The sequence below is a fragment of the Perca flavescens genome, chromosome 2 (genome assembly GCF_004354835.1).
Source record: "Perca flavescens isolate YP-PL-M2 chromosome 2, PFLA_1.0, whole genome shotgun sequence".
In the NCBI taxonomy this organism is placed as follows: domain Eukaryota; kingdom Metazoa; phylum Chordata; class Actinopteri; order Perciformes; family Percidae; genus Perca; species Perca flavescens.
In genome coordinates this window covers 67,501-82,714 of record NC_041332.1, presented here as the reverse complement: position 1 = coordinate 82,714, position 15,214 = coordinate 67,501, and the positions used below count along the sequence as shown (strand labels likewise).

General features: G+C 41.2%; 1 protein-coding gene across 1 annotated transcript; it reads right to left on the bottom strand.

Moving 5' to 3' along the window:
- Positions 1-40: 40 nt before the first annotated feature.
- Positions 41-9,413, bottom strand: LOC114569787 (reticulon-3). Its single transcript, XM_028599853.1, has 8 exons — positions 9,273-9,413; positions 7,508-7,658; positions 6,137-6,193; positions 3,024-3,162; positions 1,915-1,984; positions 1,776-1,822; positions 436-494; positions 41-127 (listed from the first exon to the last, which is right to left on the bottom strand). Exons 1-8 carry the CDS (start codon positions 9,337-9,339, stop codon positions 79-81), a joined length of 639 nt encoding a protein of 212 aa, XP_028455654.1. The 5' UTR covers positions 9,340-9,413; the 3' UTR covers positions 41-78.
- Positions 9,414-15,214: the final 5,801 nt, after the last annotated feature.

Here is a 15,214-nt window from a genome sequence, read left to right as displayed (position 1 = left end):
CACTTTTGTTTTCTTATCAGTCAGCAGCTGATTCATTTACAGACAGACCAATCAGAGCACAGTGTGCGGGTCAGCTGGTCACTCAGCTTTGGATCTTCTCACAGCTCCAGGTAACCGGTCCTGCACCCTGCAACACACAAAGACACACACACACAGAAACACAGAGACACACAAACACACACAGCGACACACAGAAACACACAGAGACACACAAACACACACAGACACACAAAAACACACACAGCGACGCACACAAACACACAAATACAGGCATACACAGAAAAACAAAGAAAAACAGAAACACACAGAGACACACACAAACCGACATACACACACAGAGACAAACAGAAACACACACACACACACTCTGTTAGGGTGGAGCAGCTACGCCTGTCTGTAAGACCCCCATCGCCTGCAGATCTGATTAGAACTTACTTCTGCAGCGTCTCCTCCACTCTGGACCGAATCAAGTCAATGTACTGATCGATCTGTGTCTAAACACACACACAGACACATACAGAGACACACACATTTGAATGTTATAATAACTTCATTCACAGAATTAGTCAAATGTCTTCAAGAAAGAGAACAACACAACAGTTTATCAGGAACGCCCATCTAAAGGCCTTTACACAGCAGGAACATTTTGTTTTTGTGCGATTGATTTGCACAGCATTATCTTTTCCGAACTGTTGTTTTTGTCACGAGTACTTTCACACAGAACACAAATATTATGTGCTGATAACGCAACGTAATTTTTTTCTGAAACAAGGTTGATTTTTCTGAGCTTTTTGCGACGCCAATAGACATCAACCAATCCCGTTGTTTACCTATGAGGATCATGATATAACAACACAGAGGCTGCTGTCTGAACCACAAACTGGACAGACAGCTAACTTTATTACTCTTTTCAACATTACAAAGGCAGCGTTTACCAGAGACACTCCTTCCTTTCCTACACAAATAGGCCTTAGACATATGCTATGGAGCTAACTCAGCAGCCAAGGAAACAAGGCAGGACACCTCCAAACTGCAGACTCTAGCTGCTGAACAATCACTGGATATCTTCAGCAGCGTTTCCCGTCTCATACTCTCTCTTCAGAAGAACCTCAAACTGTCCCACCAACACCGCAGGTGAGCTGCTGCCAATCTCCAAAACTTTTATTAAAAACTGTTGCAAATGCACATCGTTGCCAGTGTGAATACGTTTGATGCAAAATATTTGCAGGAAATTATTTTGCATTTTAGCGTCACTTATTCGTCCGGCCCTGATGTGTAACAGCCTTAACTGTGAGGCTCATGGTTTTCAGCTGTTATTCAGAACAGGCGTTTCCAATATTTTGTCCATCTCAGGAATGTAAATGTGTGTCAGTGTTTGCCAGCCCAGTATATCCTCCGGTGTGATTCCAAATTCATGCAGGTGGAGCTTTAAGAGCTTTAAGAGGTTTATAAATAAATCTCAGAATGTTAATACATCTCCACTTCAAATAGAAAAACAGTCTGTAGGTTTTCATTCTGGATCACCACTGAAAACTGTTTAAAAACAATACGCAGATTCTGTTTGGGCTGAAGCTGAATTTTGAATGAGTGAATCATCTGAGCATTTGTTTTAGTAAACACATATATGAGTATTGGTATGGGTATTAGTATATATTTACTTCCTTGTTTTAGCATATATGAGTATGGGTGCACGCTTTGGGAGACGATGCTGACAGAAAGCAGACAGAAGTTCTTTTAAAAACATTGTTAATGTTTGCCGCATTATTCTGCCGTACCTTCTTCTTCTGGTAGATGAGCGGTGTGCTGAAGAAAATAATGTCCGCTGGAAACAAGAGAATGGGCATAGAGTTAGTTAGAAGAAGTCAGTTTGGGTTACAGACTTAAATCCATGAGTCAGAGAAAAAGAAGTCACACCTAGGATCAGGATGGAGACTCCGTTAAAGATTGCTCCGACGTACGTCATCATCCACATGACCGCAGCAAGCTGAAACATGAAGAAGACATACAACTGAAAGATGAAGACATACAGCTGAAACATGAGGAAGACATACAACTGAAACACGAACACATACAGCTGAAAGATGAAGACATACAGCTGAAACAATAATACATAGAGCTGAAAGTTGAAGAACACATACAGCTGAAACATGAAGAACACATACAGCTGAAACATGAAGAATACATACAGCTGAAAAAGGAAGAACACATACAGCTGAAACATGACATACAGCTGAAACATGAAGACATACAGCTGAAACATGAAGAACACACAGCTGAAACATGAAGAACACATACAGCTGAAACATGAATACATACAGCTGAAAGATGAAGAAGACATACAACTTAAACATGAAAAAGACATACAGCTGAAACATGAATACATACAGCTGAAACATGAAGAATACATACAGCTGAAAGATGAAGAAGACATACAGCTGAAAGATGAACACATACAGCTGAAACATGAAGAAACATACAGCTGAAACATGAAGAACACAGAGCTGAAAGATGAAGAACACATACAGCTGAAACATGAAGAAACATACAGCTGAAACATGAAGAACTCAGAGCTGAAAGATGAAGAAGACATACAGCTGAAACATGAAGAACACACGGCTGAAACATGAGGAAAACATACAGCTGAAACATGAAGAATACATACAGCTGAAACATGAACACATACAGCTGAAACAGGAAGAATACATACAGCTACAGCTGAAACATGAAGAACACATACAGCTGAAACATGAACACATACAGCTGAAACATGAAGATAACATACAGCTGAAACATAGCATTAGCTGCGTGTAATACTTCAATACTGTAAATACATTTGACTGTCTATTCTTTTTACTTATATTTGTTTATTGCTTGTTTATTTTTAGAGTCTTGAACATTTCCCTCTAACAGCGTTGCTGACAGTGTGTGTGTCCCTGTGTGGTATTGATAAAGGTTTTTGAATCTTTGAGTCTAACATTTGAACCATTAGCATTAGCAGTGTGCTAACAGTTTGTGTGTGAAACCTTGAGAGAGTCAAACATGTCTTCCACCAGCAGCAGCTTCCTCATCGTATCTGTGAAATGATTCAGGAGGACCAGACAACGATCAACGAGCAGACGGATGGCCTCTGGGGACACGGAGATGTCCCTGTCCAACAGAGACCTGGGGACATATAAAGGGTTAAATATAGGGTTATATACATATATACAGTGTTATATACAGCATTATATACAGTGGGGGAACAAGTATTTGATACACTGCCAATTTTGCAGGTTTTCCCACTTACAAAGCATGTAGAGGTCTGTAATTTTTATCATAGGTACTCTTCAACTGTGAGTGACGGAATCTAAAACATAAATCCAGAAAATCACATTGTATGATTTTTAAGTAATTAATTTGCATTTTATTGCACAACATAAGTATTTGATACATCAGAAAAGCAGAACTTAATATTTGGTATAGAAACCTTTGTTTGCAATTACAGAGATCATACATTTCCTGTAGTTCTTGACCAGGTTTGCACACACTGCAGCAGGGTTTTTGGCCCACTCCTCCATACAGACCTTCTCCAGATCCTTCAGGTTTCGGGGCTGTCGCTGGGCGATACAGATTTTCAGCTTCCTCCAAAGATTTTTTTATTGGGTTCAGGTCTGGAGACTGGCTAGGCCACAACAGGACCTTGAGATGCTTCTTATGGAGCCACTCCTTAGTTGCCCTGGCTGTGTGTTTTGGGTCGTTGTCATGCTGGAAGAACCAGCCACGACCCATCTTCAATGCTCTTACTGAGGGAAGGAGGTTGTTGGCCAAGATCTCTCGATACATGGCCCCATCCACCCTCCCCTCAACACGGTCCAGTCATCCTGTCCCCTTTGCAGAAAAGCATCCCCTAAGAATGATGTTTCAAAGTCCATACTTCACGGTTGGGATGGTGTTCTTGGGGTTGTACTCATCCCTTCTTCTTCCTCCAAACACGGCGAGTGGAGTTTAGACCAAAAAGCTCTATTTTTGTCTCATCTGACCACATGACCTTCTCCCATTCCTCCTCTGGATCATCCAGATGGTCATTGGCAAACTTCAGACGGGCCTGGACATGCGCTGGCTTGAGCAGGGGGACCTTGCGTGCGCTGCAGGATTTTAATCCATGACGGCGTAGTGTTTTACTAATGGTTTTCTTTGAGACTGTGGTCCCAGCTCAGGTCCTGCCGTGTAGTTCTGGGCTGATCCCTCACCTTCCTCATGATCATTGATGCCCCACGAGGTGAGATCTTGCATGGAGCCCCAGACCGAGGGAGATTGACCGTCATCTTGAACTTCTTCCATTTTCTAATAATTGCGCCAACAGTTGTTGCCTTCTCACCAAGCTGCTTGCCCATTGTCCTGTAGCCCATCCCAGCCTTGTGCAGGTCTACAATTGAATCCCTGACGTCCTTACACAGCTCTCTGGTCTTGGTCATTGTGGGAAGGTTGGAGTCTGTTTGATTGAGTGTGTAGACGGGTGTCTTTTATACAGGTAACAAGTTCAAACAGGTGCAGTTAATACAGGTAATGAGTGGAGAACATGAGGGCTTCTTAAAGAAAAACTAACAGTTCTGTGAGAGCCGGAATTCTTACTGGTTGATAGGTGATCAAATACTTATGTCATGCATTAAAATGCAAATTAATTATTTAAAAATCATACAATGTGATTTTCTGGATTTTTGTTTTAGATTCCGTCTCTTACAGTTGAAGTGTACGTATGATACAAATTACAGACCTCTACATGCTTTGTAAGTAGGAAAACCTGCAAAATCAGCAGTGTATTAAATACTTGTTTTTCCCACTGTACATATAAACAGTGTTATATACATATATACAGGGTTATATATAACAGTGGTTCTCAAACTTTTTTCATTAATATTCCCCTTTTGAATTGTTTCTTTAAATTGCACCTTTTGTTGAAATAGGGCTTATCACGGTCTTCCCTGGCTGTAGATAGGTGGGCCAATGCATTTTTTGTCTCACTGCAAGTAATTAGGTTGTTGTTTTTTTTGTTGGCTCACTTTTACTCACAACATGCTAACCGGCAACATAGGATTCCATTCACTACGCTAAGCTAACTAGCGGCGACGCTGCCGGTGTTGCACCGGACTAAAACAATGCATGCACAAAAAATGCGTTGGCCCACCTATCTACAGCTAGGGGGGATCGTGATAAGCCCTATTTCAACAAACGTCGCTTTAAGCAAAGTACCCCCTGACCAGCGCTAAACATTTTCGGTAGAAAAATTGTATATAAAGAGGAACAATACAGCGCTGTCACTGATAGATTTACTAAACAGCAGCCTTGTAACTGAAACAAACATTTAAATGATAATTAGAAAAGGAGACAGAAACTGTAAAAAAGACAAAAACTTGGAAAAATATCAAGGAAGTAAGGCAAGAATAGGTCAAAATAGTATCAAAAACTTCAAAAAACAGTGAGATAAGAAGAAAAAAGTGAGAAACTTGTAAAAAGTAGGACAGTAGAAGGAAGGATAGAATAGGTCCAAAGAAGGAGACAAAAATGTCACATTTTTGGAAGGAAAAAAAAATTCTACATAAAGAGGAACAATGTTCTGGACAACAGCCTTTTAAATATTAAACATTTAGTTAAATATCTCACGTACCCCCTGCAGTCCTCCAAAGTACCCCTAGGGGGACACGTACCCCCATTTGAGAAATACTGATATATAGGGTTAATATAAAAAATTGGGAAAATTGGGGTGTTCTAAAACTTTTGACCGGTAGTGTATATAGGGTTATATACAGTGTTATATACATATATACAGTGTTATATACATATATGCAGGGTTTGGGTTATATACAGGGTTAAATACAGAGGATACAGAGATGTCCCTGTCCATCAGAGTCCTGGGTACATATACAGAGTGTGTGTATATATATATATATATATATATATATATATATATATATATATATATATATATAAGTGTTATGATGGTCTGTCTCTCTTCCATTGTTAATTGCCAGCGACAGTGGCTCTGATAAATAGTCTCACACACACAACACAAAGGTCTCTCACACACACACAACACAAAGGTCCCCTAAATGAAACGTGGTCAATATACACAGGGGACGGAGGACTGGCCGCTTGTTACCTGAATGGATGTCCTTGGTCTGATTTCTGGACCGCCTGGATCACTGATTTATAAACCCTACAGACAGGAAGCAGAGGGCTGTTAGGATGACATCACTTCCTGTTTCCATGCTTGGTTTGTAATTCCCAGTTTGTGCTCTGCTTGTGTTTTCTGTTTCTTTGTATTTTAAAAAGCCTTTAAACCATCCATGCCTGTGTCTCTGAGTTTCCCTGAGTGTCTCTGAGTGTCTCTGTGTGTCTCTGAGTGTCCCTGAGTGTCTCTGAGTGTCTCTGAGTGTCTCTGTGTGTCTATGTGTGTCTCTCTGTGTCTCTGAGTGTCTATATGTGTCTCTGAGTGTCTCTGTGTCTCTGAGTGTCTCTGAGTGTCTCCCTGTGTCTGTGTCTCTGAATGTCTCTGTGTGTCTCTGAGTGTCTCTGTGTGTCTCTGTGTGTCTCTGTGTGTCTCTAATGTCTCTGTGTCTCTCTGTGTCTCTGTGTGTCTCAATGTGTCTCTGTGTGACATTTTAAAAAGCTACAAAAACTTAAAAAACTGCCTCATAAGAAGATACTTTTAGAGCTTTAGAGGAATAAGACGCTTGTCTCTGATTGTGTCTGTGTGTCTCGGTGTGTCTATGATTTTCTCTGAGTGTCTCTGTTGTCTCTGTGTGTCTCTAATGTCTCTGTGTCTCTCTGAGTGTCTGTGTGTCTCTGAGTGTCTGTGTGTCTCTGAGTGCCTCCGATTGTCTCTGTGTGTCTCTGTGTCTCTCTGTGTCTCTCTGTGTCTCTGTGTATCTCTGAGTGTCTCTGAGTGTCTCTGAGTGTCTCTGTGTCTCTGATTGTCTCGGTGTGTCTCTGAGTGTCTCTGTGTGTCTTTGTGTCTCTCTGTGTCTCTGTGTGTCTCTGAGTGTCTCTGAGTGTCTCTGTGTCTCTGAGTGTCTCTCTGTGTCTCTGTGTGTCTCTGAGTGTCTCTGAGTGTCTCTGTGTCTCTCTGTGTCTCTGAGTGTCTGTGTGTCTCCGATTGTCTCTGTGTGTCTCTCTGTGTCTCTCTGTGTCTCTGATAGTCTCAGATTGTCTCTGTTTGTCTCTGAGGTCTCTGTTTGTCTCTGTGTGTCTCAGATTGTCTCTGTTTGTCTCTGATTGTCTCTGTGTGTCTCTGAGTTCTCTGTGTGTCTCTGTGTGTCTCTGTGTGTCTCTGAGTTCTCAGTTTGTCTCTGTGTATCTCCAATTGTCTCTGTTTGTCTCTGTGTGTCTCTATTTGTCTCTGTTTGTCTCTGATTGTCTCTGTGTGTCTCCGATTGTCTCTGATTGTCTCTGTGTGTCTCCGATTGTCTCTGAGTGTCTCTGTGTGTCTCTGAGTCTCTGATTGGCTGCTGCCAGACCATTTGACTCCTACCGGAAGGTGATGGTGATGCAGAGGACAGTGAGCAGCAGGTAGGACACCACGCTGATGACGGACAGCGTCGCCACAGAGACCAGAACCAGCAGCGACACTCCGAACGCAGCTGCCGACTTCTTTGGTTCTTTCCAGTGCACGAGCTGCAGCGCTGGAGAGACGTTCATATTTTCATTTATTCTGATTAGTTCATTAACATTTAGGCATTATAAAAACATCTAACTCTAACTGTGAGTTATAAGCCTCACAGGCTCACCAACCTATCTGCCTGGGGGGGAGGGGGGTTGTTATTGGTTCAAAGACATTTTAAAAAGCTACAAAAACTTAAAAAACAGCAACAGAAACCTAAAAAACTGCCTCATAAGAAGATACTTTTAGAGCTTTAGAGGAATAAGACGCTTGTTTCGGCAGCTCTAAATAGAAGGATTTGACAGCCCCCTAACCCAGTAAAGAGAGACACTAACATGTTCATCAGACACAGCTTTGGTTTAAAAGAGAATTCCGGCCGAGTTTTACTTGAATTTTGATCGCTATATATCTCTGAGTACTGTCGATAGGGAAAAAAAGAGCAAAATAAGTGCTAGGAAACTGGAGTTGCTGCAGCTACGTCCAGAGCTCCCAGTTAGCTAAAATGCCAGTTGTCAGGGCATCTTATAAAGAAGTGCACAACATGAAAAGGCCCTTACTTGACAACAAGATGCGTTTTCAACTCAGACATTGTGAAGAAACCATTTAAATGCTAGCCGCTAGCCGGACACTGATAGTGTTAGAGAAGGCTAACTGTAGTCTCACGCTGAAGTGGAATTCAATTTTGCAGGAAATATTAAACAAACGTGAACCATTTCTTTTCCACAGTAAATTAACTTCTGGTTGTCCTCCCCCAAGGAAGTTTTGAGCACCAACAACTTAATTTCCTGTATTCTAATACACTTTAATGCACCATTTTACAGTGGAAATCCCTTTATTAGAAGAAGAAAATAACAGATGACAATTCAAAATATATCAAAAATATAATGGAAAGTATGTTGGTGCGTATCATTGGGCATTTTTAAGTGGGTATATGTAAATCCTGGAGCTTTCTTAGTGGGTATACTGTGTATAGCTGCGTATCACGTAGACTACACCGCTGGTTTAATTCAGGATATAAAGCTGAATATGTCTTCTGCTAGGTTTAGGCTTTTGGGGTCAGAATAATTCACTCTTTGTTTCTTTACACGTTGGACTGTGTCTGATGTGAGCAGCACAGCCACTGAATTATAATTCATATATCACTTTTTACAAATCCCAACAAAACACTGGATTCACCAAAAAAAAGCATCTTTCAGCAGATAAACTCTGTGACATTCAGGGTTAAACACAAAGAGACTTATTAAAATCCTTTAAAACACAGTGTCATGCTCCCATAATGAGGCCGGTAACAATAGGCGGTCTGTAGCAGAATAATCCCCGTCACCACACTCAGATCTCAGTCATGTGGACCTCATTAGCAAATACCAAACTCAAATGCTGAGTTCACTCTCACAGGCAGCGTGTTCATCGAAGGAAACAGAGAGTTCATTTTAACTTTATAGAACCAAACACAGCTACGTCACGTTCCGCATCACACGGTAACCTTGGTAACCTAAAATGTTAACCCAAACCACCATATTTTTCTTAACTTAGTGGTATTGGGGCCTAAACATAACCAAACTGGCTGCCTGTTGATCAAACAGCCAATCAGCTGCTGAGCTCAGTGGTCAGCTGATGGGTGATGTCATCATGTTACCTGAGTGTGTAAAGTCTCTGATGGAGGTAGACGAGCTGGAGGAAGAGCTGCTGCTGGAGGCCTCCATCTTCTTCTGCTGCCGCTGCTCCGTGTGTTCACAGCCCAGTTCCTCTGCACTTAAAACCTCCCAGTGCAGTAACGTCACCACAGGGCAGGGCCTGAGGGAAGGGGGCAGGTAGAAATGTTTTTATTAAATAAATACATACATACATACATACATACAGACATACCATACATACATACCATACATACATACAGACATACATACCATACATACATACAGACATACATATATACATACCATACATACATACATACATACATACATACATTCATACATACAGACATACCATACATACATACATACAGACATACCATACATACATACCATACATACATACATACATACATACCATACATACATACAGACATACATACCATACATACATACAGTCATACATACATATATACATACATACATACATACATACATACAGACATACATACATATATACATACAGACATACCATACATACATACATACAGACATACCATACATACATACAGACATACATACCATACATACATACAGACATACATACATACAGACATACCATACATACATACATACATACATACAGACATACCATACATTCCCACCTGGGACAGAGCCGCTCTCATATCAAAAAATCTGACCGAGTTTATCAGACATAAACCATGACAACCCAAGTTTGATATTAGTAATCAGGGGTGCAGTACTACGCGCCCCCCGGTGCTTCCGTTGGAGCAGTCACCCACTCATAGTCTAATAAGCACGGTGTCTGTTCCCCGACTCAGATCGGTTAAATCAAAGGTAAACAAAAGATGCGGTATACTTAACAACCTAATTGGAATTAAAATGACTGCAAAGATAGAACAAAATAAGAAAGTTAGATGTGGACTATTAAATATTAGATCTCTGTCTTCTAAAGCAGTATTGGTAAATGATTTGATATCAGATAATAACATTGATTTATTTTGTCTTACTGAAACCTGGCTGGGCCATGAAGACTATGTTAGTCTAAATGAAGCCACTCCTCCCAGTCATATTAACACTCAAATTCCTAGAGGCTCAGGCCAAGGAGGGGGAGTTGCAGCCATATTTGATGCAAGCCTGTTAATTACTCCTAAACCTAAATTAAATTATAACTCCTTTGAAAGTCTTGCTCTTAATCTTCAACATCCAAAATGGAAAACATTACAGCCAATTATATTCGTTGTTATTTACAGGGCTCCAGGTCCGTATTCTGAATTTTTATCTGAATTCTCAGAGTTTTTATCATGTTTAGTCCTTAAATCAGACAAAGTACTTATTGTAGGGGATTTTAATATCCATGTGGATGTTGACAATGATAGCCTTAGTACTGCTTTCAACTCATTACTGGATTCAATCGGTTTCAGTCAGTGTGTGCACAAGGCGACGCACTGTTTTAACCACACCCTCGACCTTGTGCTGGCATATGGTATCGAAATTGAGGATTTAATAATATTTCTGCAGAATTCGGTATTAACAGATCATTCTTTAATCACTTTCAAATTCTTACTAGCTGACTATATTAAATTAGATAAAAGCTTCTACACCAGATGCCTATCTGACAGTGCTATAGCTAAATTTAAAGAAGATATTCCAACAGTATTCGACTCTATGTCATGCCTTAACATAACAGAGGACCTCTATGTTAACCTCAGTCCCAGACTCCGTTGCTCCCCTGAAAAAGAAGATGATGAAGCAAAGGAAACTAGCACCTTGGTATAACTCCCAAACTCGCAAATTAAAACAAATCTCGCGAAACCTCGAATGTAAGTGGCGTTCCACAAAAGTCAAAGAATCCCGTTTGGATTGGCAAGAAAGTCTCAAAACCTATAGGAAGGCCCTAAGAAAGGCCAGATCAGACTATTACTCATCACTAATAGAAGAAAACAAGAACAACCCAAGGTTTCTTTTCAGCACTGTAGCAAGGCTGACAGATAGTCACAGCTCTACTGAGCCATCTATTCCTCTAGCTCTGAGTAGTGATGACTTCATGAGCTTCTTTAATGATAAAATTACAACAATTAGAGATACAATTCATCACCTTTTGCCCTCAACTTCTAACGGTTCACCTTTAAACGCAGAGTCGCTAGAAAGAACGACGAGTCCCGACATATACTTAGACTGCTTTTATCCTATAGACCTTCAACAATTAATGTTAAAGATATCCTCAGCTAAGCCGTCTACCTGTCTCTTAGACCCCATCCCAACGAGGCTACTTAAAGAAGCATTACCCGAAGAAGCAACACTTCATTACTAGATATGATCAATATGTCCTTATTAACAGGTTATGTACCGCAGTCATTTAAAGTAGCTGTGATAAAACCTCTTCTGAAAAAACCCACCCTCGATCCTGAGGTCTTAGCAAACTATAGACCTATATCTAACCTTCCCTTTCTATCCAAGATCCTTGCGAAGGTGGTTGCTAATCAGTTATGTGATTTTCTACATAGCAATAGTTTATTTGATGATTTTCAATCAGGATTTAGAAAGCATCATAGCACAGAGACGGCACTGGTGAAAATTACTAACGACCTTTTAACTGCTGCAGACAAAGGACTTGTCTCCATTCTTGTTCTACTAGATCTTAGTGCTGCATTTGACACTATTGACCATTCAATCCTGTTACAGAGATTGGAACACTTAGTTGGCATTAAAGGAATTGCTCTAAGCTGGTTTAAGTCCTATTTCTCTGATCGATCTCAATTTGTTAATGTTAATGATAAACCCTCCAAGTACGCTAAAGTTAGCCATGGGGTTCCTCAAGGCTCAGTGCTTGGACCAATTCTTTTCTCCTTATATATGCTTCCTCTAGGCAATATTATTAGGAAACACTCAATTAACTTTCACTGTTATGCGGATGACACCCAATTATACTTGTCAATCAAACCAGACGAAACCAGTCAGCTAGCTAAATTTCAAGCGTGCATTAAAGATATAAAATCCTGGATGACCTATAATTTTCTGATGTTAAACCCTAACAAAACTGTTATTGTAAAGTTATTGTACTGGGACCTAAACACCTCAGAACCTCATTATCTAAATACATAGCTACTCTGGATGGTATTGCCCTGGCCTCCAGCACTACTGTCAGAAATCTAGGGGTTATTTTTGATCAGGATATATCCTTTAATGCCAATCTAAAACAAACCTCAAGAACAGCCTTTTTTCATCTTCGTAACATTGCCAAAATTAGGAATATCCTGTCTCAAAACGACGCTGAAAAACTAGTCCATGCATTTGTTACGTCTAGGCTGGACTATTGTAATTCCCTACTGTCAGGTTGCTCAAATAAGTCCCTTAAGACTCTCCAGCTGATCCAGAATGCTGCAGCGCATGTTCTCACAAGAACTAAGAAAAGAGATCATATTTCTCCTGTATTAGCTTCTCTGCACTGGCTTCCTGTTGAATCCAGGATTGAGTTTAAAATCCTTCTCTTGACCTACAAAGCTCTAAATGGTCTAGCACCATCATATCTAGAAGAGCTCCTAATACACTATTGTCCCACTAGAGCACTGCGCTCCCAGAATGCAGAGTTACTGGTGGTACCTAGAGTCTCTAAAAGTAGAATGGGAGCCAGAGCCTTCAGTTATCAGGCTCCTCTCCTATGGAACCAGCTCCCGATCTGGGTTCGGGGGGCAGAAACTGTAATCGCTTTCAAGAATGAACTTAAAACTCTTCTATTTGATAAAGCTTATAGTTAGGGAGTGAGGAGTTGCAGTGTCCACCTAACTGGCCCACCTGTTTCTCTTCATAATTGTTAGATGAATAATACATAACAAAGTAGAGGGAGGCAGGCCAGCCAAGCCCGATCCGGAAGGGGGAGAGTTCTAAGCCCGAAAAAGCTTCCTCTCCTTATGCCCTGTCTCTCTTAGTTACGCTGTTATAGTTAGGCTGTCATAGTTCTAGACTGCCGGGGGACTTCCTTCCTTTGACACACTGAGCTGCTCTCTCCTCTCCCTTTCTATTATATTACTATTACTATTTGTGTGTATCCCGTCCCAGAAATGCTTGTTATTAATCCTAGCGGAGTCCTTATGTTTTTTCCCCCAGCGTATTTCCTTGGAGAACGTTGGCACCAAGATCCTGGTTCCAGCTCTCGCCGTGGTCCTGCTGCACTCCCTGCTGAGCTCAGCGGTGCCCTGCAATGTCATGCTGCTTCCTGCTGAACCCTGCTGCTTCCTGATGAACCCTGCTGCTTCCTGCTGAACCCTGCTGCTTCCTGCTGAACCCTGCTGCTTCCTGCTGAACCCTGCTACTTCCTGCTGAACCCTGCAGCTTCCTGCTACATCCAGTCACTGTTCCATTATTAATATGACTATTATCGCCACTGTTCATCACACCCCCAACCGGCCCGTCAGACACCTCCTACCAAGAGCCTGGGTCTGTCCCAGGTTTCTTCCCAAGAGGGAGTTTTTCCTCGCCACTGTCGCACTGCTTGCTCTTGAGGGAATTACTGTAATTGCTGGTATTGTTGGGGCTTTGTAAATTATAGAGTGTGGTCTAGACCTACTCTATCTGTAAAGTGTCTCGAGATAACCTATGTTATGATTTGATACTATAAATAAAATTGAATTGAATTGAATACATACATACATACATACATACCATACATACCATACATACCATACATACATACAGACATACATACATACATACATACCATACATACATACAGAAATACATACATACATACCATACAGACCTACATACAGACATACATACAGACATACAGACATACATACATACAGGACAGGCCAAAAGTTTGGACACACCTTCTCATTCAATGCGTTTCCTTTTATTTTCATGACTATTTACATTGTAGATTCTCACTGAAGGCATCAAAACTATGAATGAACACATGTGGAATTATGTACTTAACAAAAAAGTGTGAAATAACTGAAAATATGTCTTATATTCTAGTTGCACACTCTTGGCATTCTCTTGATGAGCTTCAAGAGGTAGTCACCTGAAATGGTTTTCCAACAGTCTTGAAGGAGTTCCCAGAGATGTTAGCACTTGTTTGCCCTTTTGTCTTCACTCTGCCGTCCAGCTCACCCCAAACCATCTCGATTGGGTTCATGTCCGGTGACTGTGGAGGCCAGGTCATCTGGCGCAAACCGGATGGGATGGCATGTCGCTGCAGGATGCTGTGGTAGCCATGCTGGTTCAGTATGCCTTCAATTTTGAATAAATCCCCAACAGTGTCACCAGCAAAGCCCCCACACACCATCACACCTCCTCCTCCATGCTTCACGGTGGGAACCAGGCATGGAGAAGCCATCCGTTCACATTTTCTGCGTCACACAAAGATACGTCCATTCCTTGTGTTTCTTGGCCCAAACAAATCTCTTCTGCTTGTTGCCTCTCCTTAGCAGTAGTTTCCTAGCAGCTACTTGACCATGAAGGCCTGATTCAGTCTCCTCTTAACAGTTGTTCTAGAGCTGTGTCTGCTGCTAGAACTCTGTGTGCCATTCATCTGGTCTCTAATCTGAGCTGCTGTTAACTTGTGATTTCTGAGGCTGGTGACTCAGATGAACTTCTCCTCAGCAGCAGAGGTGACTCTTGGTCTTCCTTTCCTGGGGCGGTCCTCATGTGAGCCAGTTTCGTTGTAGCGTTTGATGGTTTTTGCGACTGCACTTGGGGACACATTCAAAGTTTTTGCAATTTTCCGGACTGACTGACCTTCATTTGTTAAAGTAATGATGGTCACTCGTTTCTCTTTACTTAGCTGATTGGTTCTTGCCATAATATGAATTCTAACAGTTGTCCAATAGGGCTGTCGGCTGTGTATCAACCTGACTTCTGCACAACACAACTGATGGTCCCAACCCTATTAATAATATAATAAACTAATTAACCCTGACAAGGC